Source organism: Ovis aries, chromosome 19 (genome assembly GCF_016772045.2).
Source record: "Ovis aries strain OAR_USU_Benz2616 breed Rambouillet chromosome 19, ARS-UI_Ramb_v3.0, whole genome shotgun sequence".
Lineage (NCBI taxonomy): Eukaryota > Metazoa > Chordata > Mammalia > Artiodactyla > Bovidae > Ovis > Ovis aries.
The window spans coordinates 59,317,264-59,342,022 of NC_056072.1; the positions used below are offsets into that span (position 1 = coordinate 59,317,264).

A 24,759-nucleotide genomic window follows, 5' to 3' on the forward strand; every position below is an offset into this window, starting at 1 on the left:
GGGCGACGCCAGAGTGGCCACTGGTCCTTAAGGGATGGTCCTCCAGCCCCCAGGGTCCCTCCCTGGACAGACCTGCGCTTCAGAGCAGGGCCGGGTCACGCTCGGGTCCGGGTGCGGCTAAGGCCACCCCCGCTCCCTGCGGAGGAGAGAGCTCACTCGCTTTTCCCTCTAAGCTCCCCTGATGAGGACGAACTTTCAGGAAGACGTGGCTCTCCTCGCCAGCCCTTCAGATGCCAGGTCCTGGTGGGTCAGCTCCGGGGCACAGCACGGGCTCTGCGGGGGAGGACGCCCAATGAGCAACCTGGCCGAGGCCCTCAGCCGGGCCCGGGGGGCTCTCCACCCGAGCGCGCCTGGGACACTGGCACAGCCTGCCCACGGGGGCCTGACTGTGGGCAGGCGCACTGTGGGCACAGAGCAGCCTTCTCATATCTCTTGCTACTCTGAGGCAGGAAAAAAAATAAGGCAAAAAAGATAGGAAACAGTCATATGTGCTTCCAGGAAACATGACTGTTCACAAAGAAAGCTGTAAGGATTCCACAAAACAAGCACCAGATTCAGAGCCGACTTTAGCAAGATGGCAGGATACAGGGTGAACATGTAGAAACCGATTTTATCTCTTCACTCTAACAGCAAACAGAAAATTTCAAAGCACTGTTTAAACAGTGTCAGATAAAACACTTGGCGATAGATTTACTAAAACACTCCGAGACTCTGCACTGAACACAAGACGTTGCTGAGAGAAAATGAAGACCTAAAGCAATGGAGAGGCGTGCCACGCCCACGGACCGGAGCATGCGATATTTATGAAACCTCAAGTGTCTCCAAAGTGTGCTACGGAGTCCACACAAATGACAATCAAAACTCCAGTACATATTTCTTTAAAAAAATAAAGTTGATTTGAAATTTTACATGGATGCAAAGAACCGAGAAAGGCCAAAAAAAAGAGAAAAAAATCTAAAAAGAACAAAAACACTCACTGATTTCAAAATACACTACCTGACTTCAAAATTCACTGTTCAGTTCAGTTGGCTCACTCGTGTCTGACTCTTTGCGACCCCATGAACTGCAGCATGCCAGGCCTCCTTGTCCATTACCAGCTCCCGGAGTTCACCCAAACTCACGTCCATCAAGTCGGTGATGCCATCCAGCCATCTCACCCTCTGTCGTCCCCTTCTCCTCCTGCCCCCAATCCCTCCCAGCATCAGAGTCTTTTCCAATGAGTCAACTCTTCACACGAGGTGGCCAAAGTACTGGAGCTTCAGCTTCAATATTAGTCCTTCCAATGAACACCCAGGACTGGTCTCCTTTAGGATGGACTGGTTGGATCTCCTTGCAGTCCAAGGGACTCTCAAGAGTCTTCTCCAACACCACAGGTCAAAAGCATCAATTCTTCAGCACTCAGCTTTCTTCACAGTTCAACTCTCACATCCATACATGACCACAGGAAAACTATAGCCTTGACTAGGCAGACCTTTGTTGGCAAAGTAATGTCTCTGTTTTTTAATATGTTATCTAGGTTGGTCATAACTTTCCTTCCAAGGAGTAAGTGTCTTTTAATTTCATGGCTGCAGTCACCATCTGCAGTGATTTTAGAGCCCCGAAAAATAAAGTCTGACACTGTTTCCCCATCTATTTGCCATGAAGTGATGGGACCAGATGCCATGATCTTTGTTTTCTGAATATTGAACTTTAAGCCAAGTTTTTCACTCTCCTCTTTCACTTTCATCAAGAGGCTTTTTAGCTCCTCTTCACTTTCTGCCATAAGGGTGGTGTCATCTGCATATCTGAGGTTATTGATATTTCTCCCGGCAATCTTGATTGCAGCTTGTGCTTCTTCCAGCCCAGCGTTTCTCATGATGTACTCTGCATAGAAGTTAAATAAGCAGGGTGACAATATACAGCCTTGACGTACTCCTTTTCCTATTTGGAACCAGTCTGTTGTTCCATGTCCAGTTCTGACTGTTGCTTCCTGACCTGCATTTAGCTTTCTCAAGAGGCAGGTCAGGTGGTCTGGTATTCCCATCTCTTTCAGAATTTTCCACAGTTTATTGTGATCCATACAAAGGCTTTGGCATAGTAAATAAAGCAGAAATAGATATTTTTCTGGAACTCTCTTGCTTTTTCCATGATCCAGCGGGTGTTGCCAATTTGATCTCTGGTTCCTCTGCCTTTTCTAAAACCAGCTTGAACACCTGGAAGTTCACGGTTCATGTATAGCTGAAGCCTGGCTTGGAGAATTTTGAACATTAAGTGTGTGAGATGAGTGCAATTGTGCGGTAGTTTGAGCATTGTTTGGCACTGCCTTTCTTTGGGATTGGAATGAAAAGCTACAGTGATCAAGGCAGACAAGGATCAGAATAAGCACAGACAGGTGAACAGTACAGAGCAGGGTCCACACACAGGCCCGGACATATTAGCTAATTTCTTTCTACAAAGATCCCACTGCAATTCAATAGGAAAGGCAAATCTTTTCAATAAATGGTCATGAAAAAAAAAAACAAAAAATAATAAACTCCAATCCCTTCTGCATCTCATACAAGGAAATTAATCTGGGATGGAACACAGAACAGAACATGGAATATACAGCTAAAACTATAAAGCTTCCAGAAGAAAAACAGAATACATTCCTAACTGTGGGGCGGGCACAGGAAAGATTTCTTAGAGACAAAAAAAAAAAAAAAGACAAGCCATGTACTTGAAAATCGAGGAACTGAAGTTCTCAAAATTAAAAACCTTCGAAAGACATCGTCAAGAAAATGAAAAGGCAAGCTACTGCCTGAGAGGAATCACTTCAATATACGTTATCTGACAAAGGACACATGTCTCATCAACAGGAACCTCAGACCCACAGAAAGATGAACCACTGGGTACAGAGGTGCGCGAAGGGCTGAGCGGTCATTTCAGAGACGACCGACCCGCCGACCCCCATGCAAGAGGACAGTGTCCCTCTTATTCCATCTCGGGGGGCTCCGTGGCCACGCGTGGGGCGGAGGTGGCTGCAGGGCAGCCCGCGGCGCTGGGGGCGGGGGGCAAGCACAGCCTGGGGGCGGCGCGGGCGGCTCTGCGCTATCACTACGCGCTGGGGAGAAAAGAAGGCAGAGCTCAGTCCTCAGTCTGTCTTAGGAGACAGAGCTTCCATGGCAAAACACCAAGGCACAAAAATATTCTTACCAAGGCATCACTAATCTAAAGAAAGAGCAGGGACGGGCCTGGGCGCGCACATGCTCCTGGAAAGAAGCTGGGACGGGCCTGGGCGCGCACATGCTCCTGGAAAGAAACTGGGGCGGGCCTGGGAGCGCACATGCTCCTGGAAAGAAGCTGGAAGCGGTGCCAGGGAGGGACATGCGCTTCTCATCTTGGCGGAGCCTGGATTTTTCCATCAGGAGAAAGCCATCACCTACTTTTCTAACAGTCAGAAACTAAGGCTAACGACACACTGGAGGGGGTGTTTCGCCACCTGATCTAACAAGCTAGCGCTCAGAGCTCAAGCCGTCTGCAAGAACGGCGACCTTCCTGTAGCCAGGGATTGGGGCTCAGGGCCAGTGGGTGCCCATGGACTGAAACAGCGCCCGGGGCCTGGGCTCACAGTCTAGCAAAAGTAGCTCCGCAGACAGGGAGGTGGGCGGAGGGAGGGGCGGAGGGAGCGCGGGCCCCTGTGGGAAGGGGCTCCACTGAGCTCACATCGGCCTGGATGCACCTGCACGGGCGGGTGGACACAGAGACGGACGGACACGTGTGTCTGTAATTACAGACATGTGCACGGCTTGTGTGCACACTCGGTGTCCCAGCTCAGGTGGGCGAGAGGCCCAGGCGCAGGGACAGCCCAGCCCCAGCCCCTGGCCTCGAGCCCGGTGCTCCCTGGGGAAGCAGTGGGCTCCCTGTGGAAAAGTCTGACCCCGGGGCTGGGAAGGGGGCCCGCAGCAGCCTGCGGCCCCAGGGATGAAGAAGGGGCTCAGAAAGCACATCATGGGGCTCGTCCGGCGGACACAGGAGCCTGACGAGCGGGGATGGCTGAACAGCAGGGCAAGGAGGTGCCGCGCTGCAGCCCAGTGTCCGGGACACGGACACACGCTGCAGAAGCGACAGTGAGAAGCGAGAGATCGTCCGCAAAAGAGAATCCGAGGTTCACACACACACTTCCGCCAGGAGGGGCACCCCCACGGCCCCTCTCACCCCAACCCTGCTCAGGGAGCTTCCAGTGTGTGGGGGGCAGAGACAGACCCCAGACAGACCCTCTGGATGGGCAAGAGCCCCTGGAGGGCGACGCGAGCTGCGGGAACTCCAGGAAGCACAGAGCCGTGATGGAAGGGCCCAGGACGGACGCCACCCCCACCGGCAAGGGCACACCGTGGAGGACGCAGGCGGGAGCGGGAGCACGGGCGTGTGAGCGCCACCGGGGCCTGGGACAGAGCACAGAGGCCACCGCTGAGGGCACATGTCTGCGCGCGCAGCTGGCTGAGCACACTCTCGGGCTCAGGAAATTACCCAGCTCCCTCTTCAACTCACGAATGCAAAGGTGTCGGCTAAACTACGAGGAAGTACACAGAGGCACAGGTGAGGCGCCGAAGCTCGACACAGGCTTGGGCACGGCGTGAGGGGGGCTGGAGAACCCGGGCGGTGCCCACAGCGAGGGGGCGGGCGTGGAGAGGCGCCTCACTCACACACACACAGCGCGCCCCACGGTTCTGCAGAAAGCAAGGCCTCCTCTTTAAACTCCTCAAATGACCTCACCCTGCCCTCGGCTCCAGGGACCTGCCGTCCAGGAGGCCTCCAGACTCCGCTGCTGCTCTGGATGTCGGAGCACCATGCTGTCTGCCCAGGTGTCTCGGGCACCACGGCCCCCACACCACGGGGACCCATCTCCCAGTCCTGCCCGCCGGCATCAGGGTATCGCTTGCTGGGCACAGCCATCACCCGTGCCTCTCTCCCGGCACCACCCTGGACTGAACCCCCACCAAGCCCCGCCGGGACCAGCCTGCTGGCCTCACCCACTCTGGCCCCCAGTCTGACTGCTCCCCACGCCTCCTCTGATAACACCTCTCAGTGTCCCCTTGCTCTTGGGCTTAAGGCAAATGGGAGGGTTCCCCCCTCCTGAGGTGACCCCAGGAGTGCCCAGAAGCCCACCTGGCCTCTGCAAGCAGCTGCGTGGCCTGCACAGTGAATCCCCTCCCACTGGACAGGCTAGCAGGGCCCCCTTCAGAGAAGCAAAGAGACCACACACGTCAACGGCAACCCTGCGATGTCCGCTGGTTCAAGGAAACGAGCTGAGTCATCGCGTGCAAGGGAAACTGTAGGCAGCGTGCTAGGAAGAACTGAGACAATACACTCTAGAGAGATTCCCAAGCTCAGCTGAAGACGTAACTGCTTCTGTGCTGTGCAGTCAGCTCGGCAACCTCACAATCTTCTCTACACACTGAAAAGGACCAGCGCCAGGCTGCGTGTGTGCAAGGACACTTGGCCAAACGCGTGCGTCACGCTGTCTCCCGTGCCGGCACGCCCTCGAGCTGGCTGAGGGCGCCCACAAAGGGGCCCAGGTGGGACTGGAGGTCACCTCCACATCCTGTTCAGAAACTTCCAATTTTCACTGATGAGCATTTTTTTTTTTTTAATTTGAAGAAAACGTTAAGACGTGAGTCCCCGCTCCCATCTGGGGAGGAAAGAAGCTGTCTCCAAACCCCCGGCTGGACCTCCCTCCGCTGGTCCCTGCTGGGGGAGGAAGCGGGTTCCTGCAGGCCAGGGCTGGGGGGTGGCCACACCACACGGCCACCATGTCGGGGACCCCAGCCCCGGCCCTGCAACCGTGCCCGGGGCCAGCCTCAGACGGCACCCCGGGCCTGGGGACCACGCAGCGTCACTGGAATTGAGGACTAAGCGCAGCTCGAGGGGCTCCCGGGGGCCGGAGCTGGCCCAAGGCCACACCACACGGAGCAGAGCGAAGTCCAGACACGGGGGGGCGGGGGGCGGACAGCCTGGGCAGAGCCAGTGCCACGGCAGGCCGCTCCTCCGCGCGGGACCGTCTCAGGTGAGCCAACCCCCCACTCCTCGGGGCACAGGCCCCTCGGAGCAGGAAGGGCTTTCTGAGCAGCCCCGCGTGCGCACAGTGGGTCCAGACGGTGGGAGACGCGTCTGCAGAAGAAATTCGCAGCAGGCGCCGGGGCAGGAAGCAGCTCACCTAGCCAGGAGCCCCGCGCAGGCCCAGAGCTCCAGCACAGTCCCCTGGAGCGCCCAGCTTCCCCCGCCTACAGCCCTGTGACTGCTGGCTCCTGGACGACGGCGCTCTCCCCGCCGCAGCCCCCAGACCCCAGGGTGCCGGGTGTGTTCTGGGGCCCTGAGAGGTGTGCACGGAGCCTGTGCGCGTGTGCGTGCGTGCACGCGGCCGAGAGTGGCCCAGGCGCGTGTCTGCTTCCAATCGTGCTGGAACAAGTCACCTGATAAACAAAAACAGATCCAAAATAACCTTTGGCAAGCGGCACATTCTTAAAAGAAAGAGAAGGCCCGAATGAACTGGCGAGGGCGATGCCTAAGCAAACATGCGCGGTCAGGCCAAACATCCAGGCTGTACTTCAAAAGCGCTCGCGGCTCCCATGACCCGCGGCTGCGGCCGGGAAGGGGCTGGAGCGCGGGCATGCCGGCCCCGACGCGGGCAGGCCGGCACTTCCGGCCGCTGGTGGCAGTGCTTCACCAGGTCAGACCATCTCCCCCAGCGGCCTTTGGGCGGCGGACAGTGAGGGTCAGCGGGCAGCACACGACCCTGTGGGGGTCTCCCCCTCCGGGAGACGGTCAAGTTCACGAGGCGGGCCCTTCGGAAATCCGTTCGTGGGCTGCCCGCTCCGGCTCGCACAGGAGGCGGCAGGACGCCCGGCACGCGCGGCCGCCTCCCTGGGGCCGCCCGCCATCCCCCAGCAGGGTCGCGGCCTGGCCGCCCACCTGCCCGCAGGTGAGGGCCGGGGGCTGACGGAGGAGGGGAGACGGACGCGCACGACAGAAGCCGTTCCTCCGCCGAGTCTGGCTTTCCTTCCCTAAAAGCCACATGAGAAACACGAGTACCAGCTTGTTGGAAAGGTCTGAACGCCAAGCACCGCGACGAGAACACGGAAGCCTCTCTGCGCCCTGATTGCGCCCTCCCCCCAAGACGGACCCACGACGCAGGGCCCTCCTGAGCAGCTCACATACAAACACGTGTCGGCGCACACGCTTTCCCACACGGCTGGAAGCACGCAGACATGCGCGCGACCCCTTCACCCACAGAATGTGCTGAGGGCCCAGCGCAGAGCGGGCACCCATGCCCCCGCAGGCCTGGCGGTCCCAGCGCAGCCCCTCCACCCCCGCTGACGTCACCCTGTGGGGGATGCTCACGCGCGGACACCCTGCGCTCCGTGGCTGCTGCCCTGGGAGAGGGAGGGGAATGGACGTGGTGGCCGGCCCTCCCAGGAAGCAGGGTCAACGGCCCTCACGGCAGCCGGGGACGCTGGCCAGGCAGAGGGCCCCGGGCCCGCACAGAGCTGTGCCCGGGGACGCTGGCCAGGCAGAGGGCCCCGGGCCCGCACAGAGCTGTGCCCGGGGACGCTGGCCAGGCAGAGGGTCCCGGGCCCGCACAGAGCTGTGCCCGGGGACGCTGGCCAGGCAGAGGGTCCCGGGCCCGCACAGAGCTGTGCCCGGGGACGCTGACCCGGCAGAGGGCCCCGGGCCCGCACAGAGCTGTGACCGGGGACGCTGGCCAGGCAGAGGGTCCCGGGCCCGCACAGAGCTGTGCCTGGGGACGCTGACCAGGCAGAGGGTCCCGGGCCCGCACAGAGCTGTGCCTGGGGACGCTGACCAGGCAGAGGGTACTGGGCCCGCACAGAGTTGTACCTGGGGACGCTGACCAGGCAGAGGGCCCCGGGCCTGCACAGAGCTGTGACCGGGGACGCTGGCCAGGCAGAGGGTACTGGGCCCGCACAGAGCTGTGCCCGGGGACGCTGGCCAGGCAGAGGGTACTGGGCCCGCACAGAGCTGTGACCGGGGATCAGGTCCCACCGCGCTCCACCTCCTACCAGCCCCGAGATGCTGGGCCAGTCACCCCTCCTGTGGACAGTGTGGCCATCTTTCCTGAGCAAACATCTCCCACATGCTTGCCCCAGTCAGTGCCCTGAGGGTGCGTCCGGCAGTCGAGTGACCAGAGACGCCCCAGCACCCCGACGGGGGTTGGGGGGCTCCCGTGATGGGTGGGGGGGGCCCAGGGCGAGCATGGTCTGACCGCAGCTCCTGAAGGGTTAAGCGGCCCTGCCGGGCCCTTCCTGCCGCAAGGACTGCATTAGGCGGGAGATGGGCTGCGTCTGGATCGCATTAGCGGAGCTCTGCTTGGCAGCGTTCCCTGGCGGGCGGCCTCCCTCCCAGCCCGACCACTCGCCGCAGCTCAAAGCAAATACCAGGATCCACATATAAACCCGCACACTCCCTCCTGTCTCTCAGCCCCGTCTCGAATAAAACAAGCTCTTAAACTCCTGACCTTCCGCCCAGTCACCCTGCTTGTTTCTGGCGGCAGCAGCGTCGCGGGGGCTGGGGGCACGGCGGCTCTCTCTGGGGCCGGACGCTTCGCAGACCGGCCTGGGCATCGGGCAGGCCGGGGCAGCTCCGCCCGAGGCCGGCCCGGGGGCTTGTCACCCTGGAGAGTGTAAACAGCCCTGGGAGGACCCTCTCTCCTCCCCAAGGTGCCAGCGTGGGGCCTCACAGACCTCACCTTGCAGAGCTGGACGGCTCCCACACCACGGCCAGGAGGAGGGCTGGGGGCCTCCAGGCATCAGGAAGAAAACCTTAGGAGCACAGCTGTCTCTCCTCTCCAGAGGCCCCTACCCTGTGCTGGACCCGCCAACAGAGTACGAATTCGTGCTTTCCCACATATCTGAGCTTCAGCCCCGAGACTGCCCCTAACTGGATGCCCCCAAAGACCCCAAACTTCCTAAAATCCAGCGCACGCTCCCCTCCACTTCTGCCCCCACCCCAGACTTCTGGCTCCCCCTCCACAAAGGCCGAACCAGCCCACCTGCTCCTCAAGCCAGAGGCCTGGGGGCCGAGCTGGACGCGCCCGCCCCTGCACCTGGCCCCATCAGCCCAACCCCGGGCTTGGGAATGCCGCCTCCCGAACCGCTCTGAGGCCCACTGCGCTGCCGCCTGCTGGACCCTGGTGCCCCAACCTGCTGGGCTACACAGCAGCCCCCTGGCCCCCTGGGCCTGTCCCTCTGCACGCACACACCCACGCTCTCCTCTGCAGCCTTCAGAACCTCCTGCACGTTACAGGGACCACTGTCTTCACCAGGCTGGAACCGCGGCACCACCAAGGCCTGCTCCCACTACCTCCCTGCCCGTCGGACTCTTCCCGTCTTCGGGCGTCGGCTAAAGTGCCCCTCCCCCCACTCAGGTCGTCACCTTCACTAAGCTGCCCCTCAGCAGGACCACTGCAGGCGTGTTCCCAGCTCAGCACCCAGGCCTGCCCTGCCACCCTCACGTGGGAACCTGCCACCTGCTCTCCGGGAATCTGCCCTGTCACGGGGACCACAGTTCCACCCTGGTGCATGGGCAGGAGAGGAGAGGGCGCGTGGGCGGGAGGAGAGGAGAGGGTGCGCAGGCCGGAGGAGAGGGCGCCCGGGCGGGAGGAGAGGGTGCGTGGGCGGGAGGAGAGGGCGCCCGGGCCGGAGGAGAGGGGAGGGCGCCCGGGCAGGCAGATGCAATAACCCACTGGACCCGTCCTAACCTACACACCCCCGCGCGTGTCCTCACACACGAGGGTCACTAACAGCAAGCAAGGACCTAACTGCAGCTGGCTCAGTCCCCCAAGGCTGGCTCGACTCTGATTTACCGCTGCCCAGAAGCATCTCATTTAAGTACTTTTGAAAACACACACAAAAAAACCTACAATGGCTGGCATTTTTTAAAAATAAGAACAGGTTATACAATGAAGCATTTGAGCAAAACTTCACACAAAAGCAGGCAAGTGCCTCTACGTTAGGGACACGTCTCCCTCGCCATTTCCCCAGGATTATTACAAGCTGAAGCCTGTGCACAATTCAAGCGATGTTTATGGTGTTTTTATTATTGTTTCATTTCTTAAAAGAATGATAAATATTCAGTGTAAGTGGTACACTGGCTCTACGCACACTCAGGAAACACTCAACTTTCCCTTAACGAGGAAAATAAAACCAAGAGGGTCACAGCAGCCGCCGAGAGGACAGCAGGCAGGAGGGACCACGGCCCTGGGTGGCTGCATCTCCCAGCAGGGCCTGCCCGGGCCGGGGGCAGGGCGGGGGGGTCTGGGTGACTGGCCCTGCCGGCCTGGCACCGCTCCCTCCCAGACGAGCCTTCCGTACCAGGAAACGGCTGAGGAGGAGCTGGGCACCGAGGCAGAGGGCTCAGCCGGGGCACAGCCCTGGGTGCCTGGCTTACCATCAGTCCTGGGCCTGCTGGCCGGGGGGCGCCAGGACTCGGCCCCACACCAGAGAGGCCATCGCCCACTCCAGTCCTGCCCCGGGGCCCTGGGGAGCCGCGTCTACCCAGCCCTCTGAGGTCGTCAACTGCATCAAAAGCCTACTAAGAAACAAGCTGCTTATTCACTCTCTGGCTTTCTCCCGCTGTTTCGTTCACTAGGTGGTTTCTGGAGCCTACTCTGGGCTGGGCCCTGGGTCAGGTGCTGAGAGTGCGGAGCCGGGCAGACGCAGTCTCTGCCCTCGAGGAGGTCCTTGCAGTGGGTCCCTGAGTAGGGACCCACAGAAGAGACGCACACGCCCAGGGCGTGGCCAGGAGCTTCCAGGAGAGGCCCCTGCGGGCAGGGAGGGCACAGGCGAGGCCAGCCAGAGGCAGGGGCGGCAGAGGTGGTGGGGGAGGACCTCGTCTTCCCGGAGTCCGGGCCTTGCTTCACCCCGGGGGTCAGCTTCCCAGCGGAGGCAAGGGCAGGGGAGATGCCGCTGGGTCCTGTCTCAGACGGCATCTCCTCCGTGGGGTCTGAGTGAGAGGTGAGCCCACCTGCACGCAGCCTCCATCTGGAGGAATACGCCCTCGAGATCTGAACTTCCTCTAAAGCCTCATAACGGAACAGGCGTCCACACCCCCCGGGGACGTCCTTTCCTCATCACACCGACGTGGCTCTCAGCGGACCCTCGGGCTCGGACGTGCCTACTTCAGCGGCCCGCTAGACGTCCTGTACCCGCACAACCAGGACAGGACCCACATTCCCTGTGCGTGGACCCACACGGACCCCTGTGACGGCGGTGCTGAGCACCAAGGCGGCCTCCCGGCGTGGGGCGCTCTCCCCCATCTCCCCGGTCAGGGACGGGGGCCCTCGGGGTCTGGGCTGTGACGGCGGTGGAGCAGAGGGCGGAGGGCCCTGCCTGTGGCCTGACTGAGGTCCCTGTTCCCTTCCTCACAGCCTGCACCTCTGACGGGTCCTGTCACAGCCCTGATAGTGGGTTGCCTGTGGACACGTCACCAGCTGAGCCCCCAAGGCCGCGCCTTGCTGGAGGGCCCCAGCCGAGCCTGGAAAGGTCCTGGGAGCCTGAGGGGCGGGGCCTGGGGTGTCAGCCGTGAGCTCTGATTCTCCTTCACTCCCCCTCAGCTAACAAGCCCCAGCTGGGGGTGGACACGCCGGCAGGGCCGGGCCGGGGTCTGGCAGGCTGCAGGGGGCCGGGCGGGGACAGGGCTGTTTATCTGGAGGGGCTGGGCCGCGCCGCCTGGGGAGTCCAGGCGGTGAGAGGTGTCCGAGGCGGTTAGGGAAGTCTGACGGGGATGTTGTGGCCTCGGGGCAGAGCTGTCCAGTTTGGACCTGGCCCTGCAGGGCCCTAGCGCCCCGGGCACGTGATGCTGAGCGGGGGCTCCCAGGGAGGAGGGCACAGTGCCCAGAGCCGGGCTTTGGCACTGGCCAAGTGGCTTCAACTACTGTCTTCTCGGTCAAAGCCTTCCTCCGGGTCAGATGGGGTCACAGGAAGGAGCGGGAGAGCGGGGCTGGCTATCAGCGAGAACCCCAAGGCCCGCGTCTCCCACTAGCAGCCGGGACAGTGAGCCGTCTGCAACGCCACAGGAAGGGCCAGCCCGAGGCCCCAGCGAGCGGGAAGAGCCTCCTACCTCAGGCCTGTTGTCTGAAATCCCTACTCACTCCTGGGACCACGGCGGGTCACCGCAGGCTCCGCTGTAGGACCAGTGGGAGTGCATCCTCTTGCGCCGCTGGAGGTACGCGGCCAAGGCCCAGGTGTCGGCCGGGCTGAGGCCCCGGGACCTCCGACGGGATGGCCCCCACTCCTCCCGGCTGCGGGTGGTCGGGTGACCAGGCACACCCCTGGACTCGGGCTGCAGTGCCCCGGCCTCAGCCCCCAGGGTGACACGCCCCTCCCTGAGAGTCCCTGCGTCACTGGGCGCTTGTCATTGGTGGAGAGCCCGCCCTGCCCAGGGTGAGAGCCTCACCTCTCTCCTGGAGGTTCTGGAGAGCATAGTGCTTGTTGGGGCACAAGCCACCCGCACCCGCCCACCCTCTGGCAGCTCCTGTGCAAAACGCCGTCACCCCTCCCAGTATCCAGATCCTCACCTCGTTACAGCCTTAACTCTAACGAGCTCCAAACTCCCCTCTCAACATCAGCTCGCGTCTCGCCGTCTAGGCCCCCAGACCAGGCCCGAGTGGTCTAGGGAGCTCTGTTCTGGGCAAGACGCCTCCCTGTGTGGATGGTGAAACTGGCCAAGCCATCGGCTCTCACACGCAGGCACACGGAGAACGCGGAAGCTCAGAGGTCATGGTCCCGGGCAAGTCTGAAACCCAGCACAACAAATCCCGTGGGCGCCCAGGCCTGCCCTGCAGATGAGCCTCCGGGCCCACGGAAGCCCCAGGGCCGCATCCCTGGCCCCAGACCCAGCCGAGATGCGTCCTCAGACACGCCACTGCCCTCCCCTTGCCTCCTCTGAGGATCACAGACCCTCCCTGGGCCTGGAACGCCGGGGGCCTCGCAGGTTCTCACTCGCCTGTGTTCCCCAAGGACGAGACGACGGGTGGCCTATCCATCTTTCCTTTCCAGGAAACAAAGCCCCCGAAGGGAGGGACCAGAGCCACTGGACACCGGGCCGGAAGGGACCAGGAGGAGGGGTGGCGAGGACCCCCTGCTGCCACCCCAGGCCTCCACGGGGGACGCGGCGCCTGCGGTGACGCTAGGAACGCACCATCATCCGAGTGTCCCCAGACTGTCCTGCCCCGAGCAGCCGCGGTTCTGCTCGCGTTTAAAGTGAAATCCCTGTGGCGACGCACAAGGGACTCGGGAGTGAGTGCCCACACGCCCTTGCCACCCCGGCTCGGGGGCTTGCAGAAAGCGGAGGGGCTCTGCCTGGCGCCTCACTCAGGGCCCGTGCTGCTGGCCCAGGTGCCCCCGGGGTCCTCCCGCCTTCACCGAGAACCCCCGCCCGCGAGGCTCCAGTCGGCGGTGCTGATCTGAGCACCGAAGCAAGCGCTGGGCCAGGCCGCAGGCGGGACGGACAGAGGGGAGACGGGGCAGCGTGGCCCGGCAGCGGGGGCGCACGGGGGCTGGCCACCTCCGGGCCGCTCGAGAGGGGCCCAGAGGAAGGGGAGGTGAGGCCAGACTGACCTTGAGGGCCGGGATCTCCACGCTGTCGCCGAGGCTGACGGAGCCCGAGAGGATGGTCCCCGTCATCACGGTGCCCTGGCCTTTGATGGAGAAGCAGTGGTCCACGGACATGAGGAACGGCCCCGAGGGGTCCCTCGTCGGGATGGAGATCTGGGACACCAGGAGCTGGAAAGACAGGCTTGTGCCACACACCGGGGGCAGGGCGGACACCCCCGCCCTCCTGGAGACCGCCTCTTTCTACTTTGCTCCTCCCTGACTTCACCAGAGAAGACTCCGTCAAGAGCTGTCTGGCACTGAACGGTCCAGAGTCCTGGTCTTGTGGTGAAGACTCTCATGGAAAAGGACCAGAGCATGGGGGCAGGCCCAGCCCGGAGGCTTCCGATAGGGACACACGGACGTATCCACAGCAGAAGCCACCGCCCCAGCAGCCCAGACCAGTGCGCTCTGCAGCTGGTGACGAAAACGTCACCAAAGCTTCACCCAGAAACAGGTCTGCTAAGTCAGCAAGGCCTGCCCTGCATAATCACAGAAACGGAGGCCGCGCATGTCGTCACGCCTGACCCAGGTCTGCAGACCCAGGGCAAGTGGACCCCGGAGCCAACCCCGCCGGCCGACCTAGGTCTGCACCCCAGCTCCACCTCCTGCTCTGTGTGCGAGCCTGGGCAAGTCACTTAACCCCTCTGAGCCCCAGGCTCTTCCCTGCCAAAATGCGGATCAACACCTGAAGCCTCCCAAGGTTCGTTAATAGTCATGTGACTGCGAATGTTCACAGACACCTATGATAAGAGCTCAGTGCAGCTCCCGGAGCGTGACAACCAACCTCCCCGCCAGAAGCACTCTGATGGGACGCCGGGCCTGTGCTGCGGGTGGAGACACCGGTTCTGTTCGGGTTTAACCCCATGGGGAAGGGCAGGGAGGCGGTGCCCCGGGTGGATGCAGCTGACGTACCTCGATGAGCTCCGGGATGCCCTGCGGAGCTTCCGTTTCAGGGGCGTCTGGTCCCCCAGGCTTGGCCGCAACGGGTATGACAGGTGCGCCCCGGAACCTGGAACAGAGACAGGCTCACTGAGGTCACCGAGCGCATCCGGGGCTGCTGGAGGACCAAGTGCGATGGAGGCCTCCGTGCCCGCCCTGCCAGAGGGACCGCAGTGGGGCCGTCACGCTCCCGCCCGGTGACCCCATGCGGAGGCCCTAAGGAGCATCTCGTGCTGAGCCACAAATGTTAGAGGGGCCCTGGGTTTAAGCTCCTTGCTGAGCCCTCCTGAGGGAGCGCAGTGAGGCCCAGGCCCTGTCCCTGAGTAAAGATCCCTGGGGAAGACCACCGGACCCTGCCTAGCCGCCTGCAGGGACTTAGGACACGCCGGGCGCCTGCAGGCCACTCCACAGCCTCCGGCCTCCCAAGCCCTGCTACTTTAAGCAAAGACTCCCATGGAGTAGACACTGACATTTTCCACTGGAAAACAAACACAAAACACAGAAAAGAGAAAACATTCCGTGTGCAATCCCATCACTGTGGTGGGATTCATCACCGTCATCCTAGCTCCCAACCTCGGTCTCTCCATGCATTGCCAAGGAACTACTTTTTCATATTTCGGTTCCGTTAGTCACACAATTTCATACCCTTCTACTTTGTTCGCCAGCATATTAGAAAGACTTTCCTGTTGAAAAATAACAACCATAAGACTCATTTGACTATGCCAAGAATACGACACAGACGCTCTCATTGAAACCCCAGAAAATGAGGACGGAAGTGTCACCACCTCACAGACGTGGAGGAACGGCTCAGAAGGCGAGTTAGTCTGCGCCGACCCCCTCCGTCAGCGGCAGCAGGCTGCAGGCGGCGCCTCCAGAGCTCGGGCTCGCGACCCGGGCCGCCTCTGCCCTTCACACGGGCCCTGCCTCACCGCGGGGCCCGGGATGTGCACGCTGTCCCCACGAATGGGACTCATCCAGGACATTTCAGAGTCTTCACTGTTACAAACAACACTGAGAGGAGCATGCCGCCGGAGGTGCCTTGGTTTGGGCGCGTTCACGAGGTGCATGTCAAAGACTCGACAGACCAAAAACCCAGTCAAGTGTGGAGTGAAGACTCTCACAGAGGCTCTTCACAAAAGCGCCGCGAACATGATCAGAAACCAGCCTTCTCAGAACCCTGCAGGTCAACAGAGGCCCGAAGCCGTCTACGGAAGGTCCAGCCTGGAGAAACAGCCAGAGCTCAGCACGAGCCCCTCGGCAAGGGGGCCGCCATGGTGCTGTCACCTGCCCCGTTCCCATGCGCCCTCCTCGCCCCTGCAGGAGCCTCGCCCCTGCAGGAGCCTCAAGCGCTCGACTCTCGTCGGAGTGGAAACCAGCAGCCGGGCGGCCACTGCAAACGGCAGCGTGTCTGCGCCCCTCGGAGCCCCTTCCCAGGGAAACGGCGTCATTTCTCCTATTTGGCTGCTCCCGGGGAAGCCGGCTCTCAGCCCAAAGCAGGGCACAGGCCCGGCTCTTAGCCCGAAGCAGGGCGCGGGCCTGGCGCTCTGCCCGAAGAAGGGCGCAGGCCCGTCCCATGCACACCTCGGCCCGCGCTCCGCCAGCCCCGGGCCCAGGGCTGCAGAGGAGGGGAAGGCAGGCGCTGAGAATTCCAGCGATTAACCATAACGCTTTCGGAAATTCAATCACTGTCCATCCAAACCCTTCTGGGCCATGCACTGTAACAGAACACAGCGGCGTGTTGGGCTGGTGTCTGGACTCTTCCCAGGCTCCCGGGGGCCTGCCTGCTGGTCTGCCAAGCGCCCCGCGCGTCCTGTCTGCTGGCTCCTGGGGGCCAGGCGGCCCCCTTGCCCAGTTCAGACCTAGGCTGCTGTCTGGGCTCTAGGGGCACAGGGGCGCTGGCCAGACACGGCGGCAAGAGCCCGGAGCACAGCCCCTCCACCCAGCAGCGCAGGGTGGGGGCGGGGTGACGAGGGCGCCTCCTCTTCCCAGGCTCCCCACCGCGCCCACCGCTGTGGCCCCTCACCGGGGAGCCGGGCCCAGAGCTGCTGACTGTGCACGCAGGCTGACCTTCGTCAGCACACAAGACCCACCTCCGATCAGCTAAAATCACACACACGGGCATCTGTGTGTGCGTGTGTGTGTGTGATGAACACAGAAGATGTAGACAGAGGGAATCTGAGCCTCAGGTTTGGAAAAGCAAAATGCAAAGTAATGGTATTAAAAGACACGAGCGATACTTAGGATTCCTTTGCTCACAAGTCAAGCCAGACACAGAGCGGGGGGTGACCGTGAGCAGCTGGCTGCGAGGGCAAGCCCCAGCCCAGGGCCGAGCGCACAGGAGGTGCTCCACACGTGACAGCTCGTCATGAAGCCCCTGGTCGTCCGGACCCCACATCCAAGGCTCCCTGACGATAAACACGCCGAGGCCAGACCTATCAGCTTGCGCTCCACAGAGGAAGAAACATGACGGAGGCCAGGAGAGGAAGTCAGTGCCGGAGACCGCGTCAGCTGCGAGCGGGGGTGCACCACGCACCGTGCAGGGGGCCGCCGGGCCCAGGGGCTTATCGCCCCCCCAGGCTGAGGGAAGGGGCGCTGTAAGCAGACAGCTTGGTTAGAACGGAAACAGGAGGGAACCAGAGCAGGTCTGGGAGAGAGTCCCCAGGATGCTGTCAGACGGCAACCGCAGTGGAGAAGCAGAACAGCCTAGAACAGAGCATGGCGCCGGTGTGGATAACAGCCGCCTCAGACTCCGTGCGTGTGGGGAAGACAGACGGGGCCTGCGGGGAAGCACTGTGGCTTGATGCGTTGCGAAGATACGGGCACATTGTTACCTTCTATTTTTATTTCTGTTAACACCGATAAATGCTCATGCAAGAGTAAATTTAAATGCTTTCAGAGATAAAGAAATCACAAAGAAAAATAATCAAAGAGCTTGACTACATAAAAATTAGACACTTCTGCACGTAGAAAAAAAAAAAAAACACCAAAAAACGGAAAGACAACAAATGCTGAAGACTTGCTTATAGGAAACGTGACGGGCGGAGGGTTAGCGAGTGGCATCCTTATTGACGTTAGACACTCGTGAAAATCAAAAGGGAGCACTAAAATCGCAAGAGGCAAGCAGACAGAACATACAGGCTCAAGTGAAACACAAAACAGCACTCACAGACCTAAGGAAAGGCGCTCAGTCTCACCAGTAATTAAAGAGCCGCGCATCATCATGACGAGAGTGGAGCAACATTCTACCTTGGAGTTTTCAAATCTCTCGTTAAATTAGACACTAGAGTTCACCTGCGAGAAACGTCAGAGCGCCCAGAGATGCGCAAAGGGCTGGGAAGGGCTCCCGCCCCGTGACCCGGCGCTCTCTTAAGAGGAAAGACTGGCAGTGCGGACACAGCTGAGTGCTGGTCAGAGACGCTCATCAGGGATTATTTACGAACAAGAAAGGAAACCTAAGCCTTTCCCAAGGGGCGGCAGCAGAGTCACGGCCACATGAACAACTGCTCCATAAGATATTAAGTAACAGAAGCGCAAGTCAGGAAGGTGAACACCTCGGGACCACAGCTGTGTGCTTAAATGGGGAGAACTGAATTCAGCAAGGCTGCACGGATGAGGTCAACACACAAAAATCACCTGTGTTTCTATATACTAGCCAAAACGATCTGAAGTGGAAATTAAGACAGCACTTCCATTCATAACAGCACCTACAAGAATGAACTATTTAGGAATAAAGCTAACCAACGACAGGAAAGGCTTGTATACCAAAAACAACAAAACCTGGATACGAGACATTTGTAAAGATCCAAATAAAGAGAAAGACATTCGTGTCAGTGAACTGGAAGAGTTACTCCTGCTAAGGTGTCCATTCCACCTAAAACCACCTCCAGATTCAAAGCAGTCCCTGTTACAATTCTAACCACCATTCTGTGCTGAAATGGAAAAGGAGACCCTCAAAATCAGGTGGGAATCGCGAGGAGACCCCAAAGTCAAAACAGTCTTGAAACAGCAGCAGAAAGGTGGAGGGCTTAGATTCCCGAGGCAAGCTTTCCACAAAGGGGCGGGGACTGAGGTGGGGCAGTGCTGGCCGGGACAGACAGGGGCCTCTGGAGCCCACACGTAAAAGCACAAAAGGGGACCATACGCTGCCGGGAACACTGGACGTCTGCAGAGGGGTGGAGGTGAGCCTCTGATGCAGCCCGTACAGAAAAGACGACCAGCAACGGAGGAGAGACCTGTGCTTAGGAGCTAACACAAAGTTCTCAGGCAAAAGAAGATTGGGGAAACTCTTCGTGACATCGAATGTGGCAACAATTTCATGGATATGACACCAGAAACACAGGCAAGAAAGAAAAAGCAAGAAGGAAATTGGGTTTCATCAAAATTGAAAACTTCTGTGCGTCGAGGAATACTATCAGGCGAGTAAAAAGCAGCCTACAGAACGGAAGGAAACATTCACAAGTCTGGCGTGGGCTTAGCCTTCAGAACACGTAAAGAACTCCTCCAGCTCGAGAACAAAGCACCTGATTGAAAAACGGGCACAGGACCTGATGGCCATTTCTCCAAAGAAGACAGAGAACAGCCAACACACACAGGTCTCCACGGCAGCCACCAGGGAAGGCGCGCCAGGGCCACAGCGAGGCGCCACGCCACACCTCCTAGGATGCCCGCGGAGCCTGGAGCCGCGTGCAGCACGCGGGAGGCGGAGCGGGGGCCCCCAGAGAGCCACCGAGAGAGCGCGTCGCCACGCGAGCCGGGCCCACCCCAGGCTCACGCCCCACGGTCCCGCAGCATCACTGCCCACAGCCAAGAGAAGGCAACGCGCGTCCATCAAGAGAGGAACGGATACGCAAAACACGGCCCGAGCCCCGAGGAAAAAGGGCTCCGACCGAGCCCCGAGGAAAAAGGGCTGCGAGTCTGACACACGCCCCGGCGTGGACGGACCTGGAGCTCTGTGCTCAGTGAAGCGGCGCAGGCAGAAGGCCACATGCGGCCCGCTTCCACTCCCATGAGGTTCCAGGACAGTCAGACTCCCAGAGACAGAGGCAGAGCAGAGGCCAGCAGGGCCCAGGGGACAGCGGGGAGCCGTGGCCAGTCAGGCCAGCAGGGCCCGGGGGACAGCGGGGAGCCGTGGCCGGTCAGTGGGGACAGGGCTTTCGGGGACCACGAACAAGGCTTGCCGGCAGCGGTGGCGGGGCCCAGCTCTGCGAAGGCGTTCAACGCCGCATCAGTGCGTTTACACATGGATAAAAGCGCAAACGTCGTGCTTTTGAACGTGGAAGACGGTGCGGTGATGCAGGGCGGTTAGAAGAAGGGAATGGGGTGAATCACGTTAGAAGCCGCTGCTCTGGGAAATCTTTTGGGGGCTTCACTTTCTTTAACCACTTCTCTCTATTTTCCAAAGTCTCTTTCAGTTCCTGTTTGGATAGGAAAAATAAAGCACCGTGGTTTTACCACTTTCAAGGTTTTGATGCTTACGTAGGTTGGCCGGCCAGCGTTCTCCTCTCTAGCCTGAAAGCTGCTTCACGTTTGAAGCAGCTGTTACAAAGGGTCTGCCTACCAAGGGGCCGTAAGGAAAGGGAGAGGAAAGTGACGGTCGCTCAGTCGTGTCCGACGCTTTGCGACCCCATGGACTATCCGTGGAATTCTCCAGGCCAGAACGCTGGAGTGGGCAGCCGTTCCCTCCTCCAGGGGATCTTCCCAACCCAGGGATCGAACCCAGGTCTCCCGCGCTGCAGGCGGACTCTTCACCAGCTACGGCCACTGAAAAGGACTGAAGGGGGCTCTCAGCTGCGTGCAGGTACCGCTCAGACCCTCCCGCGAGACGGCTGCCCTGGCAGGCGCACCCGGGCCTCCCCACCTCCAGGCACTGCGTGAGGAGAGCTGAGGTGTCAGCGGCCCTCCAGAGGCCAGTCTCCTCTGCACGCGCAATAAAGGCTGTGACTGACCTTCACCCGATAAATTAAAACAGGAAGGGTGATCTAAAGGCGTGCGTGAGAATTTCCCTTAAATGCACCTAATCTAAATGGTTGGTATTAACTGACCCCTAGCAGCATCCTAAGCACTTCCCAGAAGGTCTTGTTTATAGCAAACGATGCGGACGCTGTACAGGAGTCCCAAGGACCTGGTCTCCCCTTTCTGACAAGTAAATAGAACGGCAGGGAGATCAAATAACTCACTAGAAAGAAGATATAACTTTTTATCTTCCCTTTTACAGTCTCACATCCACTTCCGCTGGGAATAACAAAGTCTGAATTCTTATGCAACACTTATCTAAATGTGTCGATTTTATCGGGTTGATGAATTTTGCTAACAAAAGGCAGCGCTGGGAAATCTTTTATGACACATTTGGCCCATTCTCGGGGCTGAAGCTTTAATTTAACCAACCGGAGAATTCTGAGCAAGAGCTGCAGGTGTCAGAGCCGAGAAAAGCGTCGTAGGGGGAGAGCATATCCATCTTCGTGACGGGAGACAAAACCACCTCCACTGTGTGTGCCCTCAGGCGGGAGGAGCAGGGGCTGAGGCCTGACAGGGTCGGGGGCTGTGGGGCAGGCGGTGGCCGCCGGTCCACCCTGACCAGAAGGCGCTGGCCGCGAGGGGGCCTGAGGACACAGCCGGGCGCACGAACACCCGTGCTCCGTGGCCACCGAGCACCCAGGGCGCTTTCTGCCCCACGGTCCCCCACCCCTCCTGCCCCCGGACCCTGAAGACCAGCAGCCGGCGTGGGACAAGGCCGTGGGCCCCTGCTCAGGCCGCCCGGCTGCCCTCTCCCTGGGCTCTCTGCTGTCTCCGGGACCCTCCCCACCACAGCCTGCCTCTCTCAGGCACTCCCCTGCACAAAAGTCAACAACTCCCCACTTCCCCCAGGACAGAATCATAAACCCCTTGGCATGAAATACTCCAGAGGGCCCTGTGATCCAGCCTTTGTCCATCACCCCTCCATCCACCTGTCCGTCTGTCCATCCAACTCCGTAAGCCTCTGTGACGGTCATGTCCAGCCATCACCCAAACCCGCCCCCTTTCCAATAACCAGGTCTCAGCTGAGCAGGCAGTGAGCAGGCAGGGCTGGGTCCTCACCCACAGGGCCCTGTGGTGGGGGGGGGGGCTTGGGGCTCTTTCAGGCCGTGTGATCCCTGGACCCTCCCTCGTGCGCCGGTGCCGGGCTCTGACCGCTCCCCCAGGACACACCCGCAGCGGCGGGCCAGCAAGACGCAGGCGGCCTGGGTCACTGAACGGGGCGCTGACGGAGCCACCCGCCGCTCACGTCAGGAAGCCTCTGCCCTGGCTCCTCGTCCTCTGGCACAAGCACCGCGGCCTCCACCCCAGACGCCAGCCAGCGCCCCGGCGCCTACTTGGTGTTCTCCAGGGTCCTCTGCATCTTCTTGGCCATCCTGTCGATCGCCGCCTGTCTCTTCCCTTCGGGCAGGAGGTCGGTCTTGTTCAGCACCACGATCAGCTTCCGGCAGGCGATCTGCCCGATCACGAGGCACTCGGCCGACTGGGTCTGCATCCCCTTGGTTACGTCGATGACTAGCATCATGAGATCGATGATCTGGGCCCCTGGGGGAGAGAGGACAAGGTCAGAGGGGAGATGGGACGAGGTCAGAGGGGGAGGGGATGAGGTCAGAGGGGAGAGAGGACGAGGTCAGAGGGGAGAGAGGACGAGGTCAGAGGGGAGACAGGACGAGGTCAGAGGGGAAGGGGACGAGGTCAGAGGGGAGAGAGGACGAGGTCAGAGGGGAGAGAGGACGAGGTCAGAGGGGAGAGAGGACGAGGTCAGAGGGGAGAGAGGACGAGGTCAGAGGGGAGGGGACGAGGTCAGAGGGGAGAGAGGACGAGGTCAGAGGGGAGGGGACGAGGTCAGAGGGGAGAGAGGACGAGGTCAGAGGGGAGGGGATGAGGTCAGAGGTGGGGGGGCGGCTAAGGGGGTGAGTGGCGCCGCAGCCCTAGCACTGGGTGGGGTCACCTGACCGGGAACGCCAGCCCCTCCCGCTCTATAACTGGATCTCCTCATCTCTAAATGGGTAGCCGGGCAGGCCCGCTGGGGACTCCAGGAGCCTGTTTGCACAGCGCCTGGCAGCTGGAGGGCTTGCTCCCCCGCCACCCCTGAGCTTTGTCAACCCACCGGGTGAAAACCAGAACCTCCACGCAGCCTCAAGTTGCTTCTTCCTAATGCTGGTGCGGAGGGCCTCTACCTCTAACGCGAGCCGCTTGCCTTCCGTGGCTCTGCCCTGCCTGCTGTCTGACGGCCCCGCAGCCTCCAGCCTCCGAGCTGGGCCGTGGACCCCCACCACCCTGTGGGGTCTCTGCCCCGGCCCCTGCCCAGCCTCTGCGAGCCGGGGCTCTGGGTCTCCCGTCCCTGGGACCCGACTGGCAGCCAGACCAGGGCTGCAGCCCCCCGCCTCCCACACCGTCACGCCTTCTTTCTTGCCTGTTTCCCCGGGACACTTGGCGCCTCTGCCACTGGCCGCTGCCTGGGGCTGGCCTGGCCTCCCCCTCGAGGAGGGTGGGACCCAGACGGACACTGTTTCCCCTTCGGATTGGATTGTTACTCTCTGTTGCCAATTTAAAGACAGTTTAATGCTGCTGAGCCGAGAGGAGGGGCTGGGGGCACCTGCAAGGGCCCGGCTGACACCGTTGGCTGACACCATTTCCTCTTTGTTGCCGATTTAAAGAGACGCCGTAAACACTGGGAAGCTATCCTGGGTGGGGAAGGCGCATTCCAGGCCTCTCTCCTGAGTCACCTTTGGGTTTTATGAATCTTTCCTTTCCATGCAGAAACGTTTCCTTCTTATGCGGAAATGGTCAGTCTCCCCTCTTTTCCCCTTTTGTTTCTGCGCTTTGCATGTTGCCTAGGTATTTTTCACTTTTAAGACTACATGTATTTTTTCCTGTTTTCTTCCAGGCCTTTTACAGCTTTAAATGTCTACACTTCAGAGACTTCGCTGTCAGTCCAGCGGTTAAGAATCCACCCGGCAAGGCAGGCAACGTGGGTTCAGTCCCTAGCCGGGGGACTAAGATCCCATGGGCCGCGGAGCCACTGAGCCCGAGCGCCGCAGCCAAAGGGCCACACACTGCAACGGAAGAGCAGCCAAGACCTCAAAGACGCAGCCGGGACTCGACGCGGCCAAACATATGTACACACACACGCTCACAAGTCTGTGCTTCAAACTGACCCATTTGGAAGTTATTCTGGCCTAATACGAAGGTGGAGACCTAACTTGAGTGTTATCTGGACGGCGACCCATCGTCCCCGAGTCGCAGTAACACACTCTCTCTCCTTTGCAGACCCGGACAGTGAGACTCGGAGAGGAGAAGAGCACACGGGACCCTGTCGCGAGGCTCCAGCATCTGCCGGCTCCCGGCTCTTCCTCCTCTTGGCAGGGGTCCAGCACCTCTCTTTGTCTGCTGTCTTGTCCTCGGCTGTTTATTTTTCTCTCGTCTCCGACACGGCTGGCTTTGTTGTTCCTCCTGTTCCCCCTCTGCTGACACGGCCCTGTCGTCCTCCCGGGCTCTTCAGCGGGTGGTGAGTGAGCGGCCCCGCGCCCCCAGGGACGGTGCTCGCCTGGGCCATCCCGAGGACGCTGGCAGCTTGCCGCTGCTCCCGGTCCTCTTGGCTTCCTCGGAGGTGCCTTACCCACCTGCTCTTCAGGACGCTCCAGGGGCCCAGAGACTCAGGACTGCAGGCCCTGGCCAGCAGGCAGCTGGCAATGGAAAGAGTGGACGTTTGGACTCAGACAGCCGCGAGCTCGAGCCCTGGCTCTGCTTCTGGGTGTCCCGTGCCCGGACCTCCACCTCCCACCTGTGAGAAGGGGGTCTCCTCCTCGCGGGCTGAGCTGAGGGTCAGAGCTGGCGTGCAGCAGGCAGGACTCACAGGCGCACGTGCAGTCAGGAGCCGGGCCGCTAGCACAGACGCCAGGCTGGGGCGACTGGCAGCCATGGGCCCAGCAGGACGGCTCCTCGGCCGCGTCGGAGGCAGGCCCAAGGTGGCCACAACCGCCGACTCCCAAAGATTCTACCCGACCCTCCTCGGGCCAAGTGTGGGCAGTCCACGTGGGCTGAGCAGCATCCTTCCCCGGGGGTCTGTCCCTGCGGCCGGCGGCCGTTCCGGGGCTCCTGCGGGTCCAACGGCACGCTGGGTCTGCAGGACACAGGGTCAGCGCGTCGCTGACAGGGGCTGGTTGGACTGCTGTGGCCC

The 24,759-nt window shown here is 60.7% G+C and overlaps 1 protein-coding gene across 3 annotated transcripts in view; it reads right to left on the bottom strand.

Moving 5' to 3' along the window:
• The window catches only part of EEFSEC (eukaryotic elongation factor, selenocysteine-tRNA specific), a 116,973-nt gene that overhangs the window by 42,553 nt on the left and 49,661 nt on the right, over window positions 1-24,759 (bottom strand). For all 3 annotated transcript variants that reach the window (XM_027957860.2, XM_027957861.2, XM_027957859.3), the window contains 3 exons: window positions 21,914-22,121; window positions 14,538-14,634; window positions 13,590-13,754 (listed from right to left, as the gene is read on the bottom strand). In XM_027957860.2, the coding sequence (XP_027813661.1) occupies window positions 13,590-13,754; window positions 14,538-14,634; window positions 21,914-22,101 (450 nt within the window). In that variant the 5' untranslated portion in view covers window positions 22,102-22,121. The remainder of the gene's footprint in view (window positions 1-13,589; window positions 13,755-14,537; window positions 14,635-21,913; window positions 22,122-24,759) is intronic.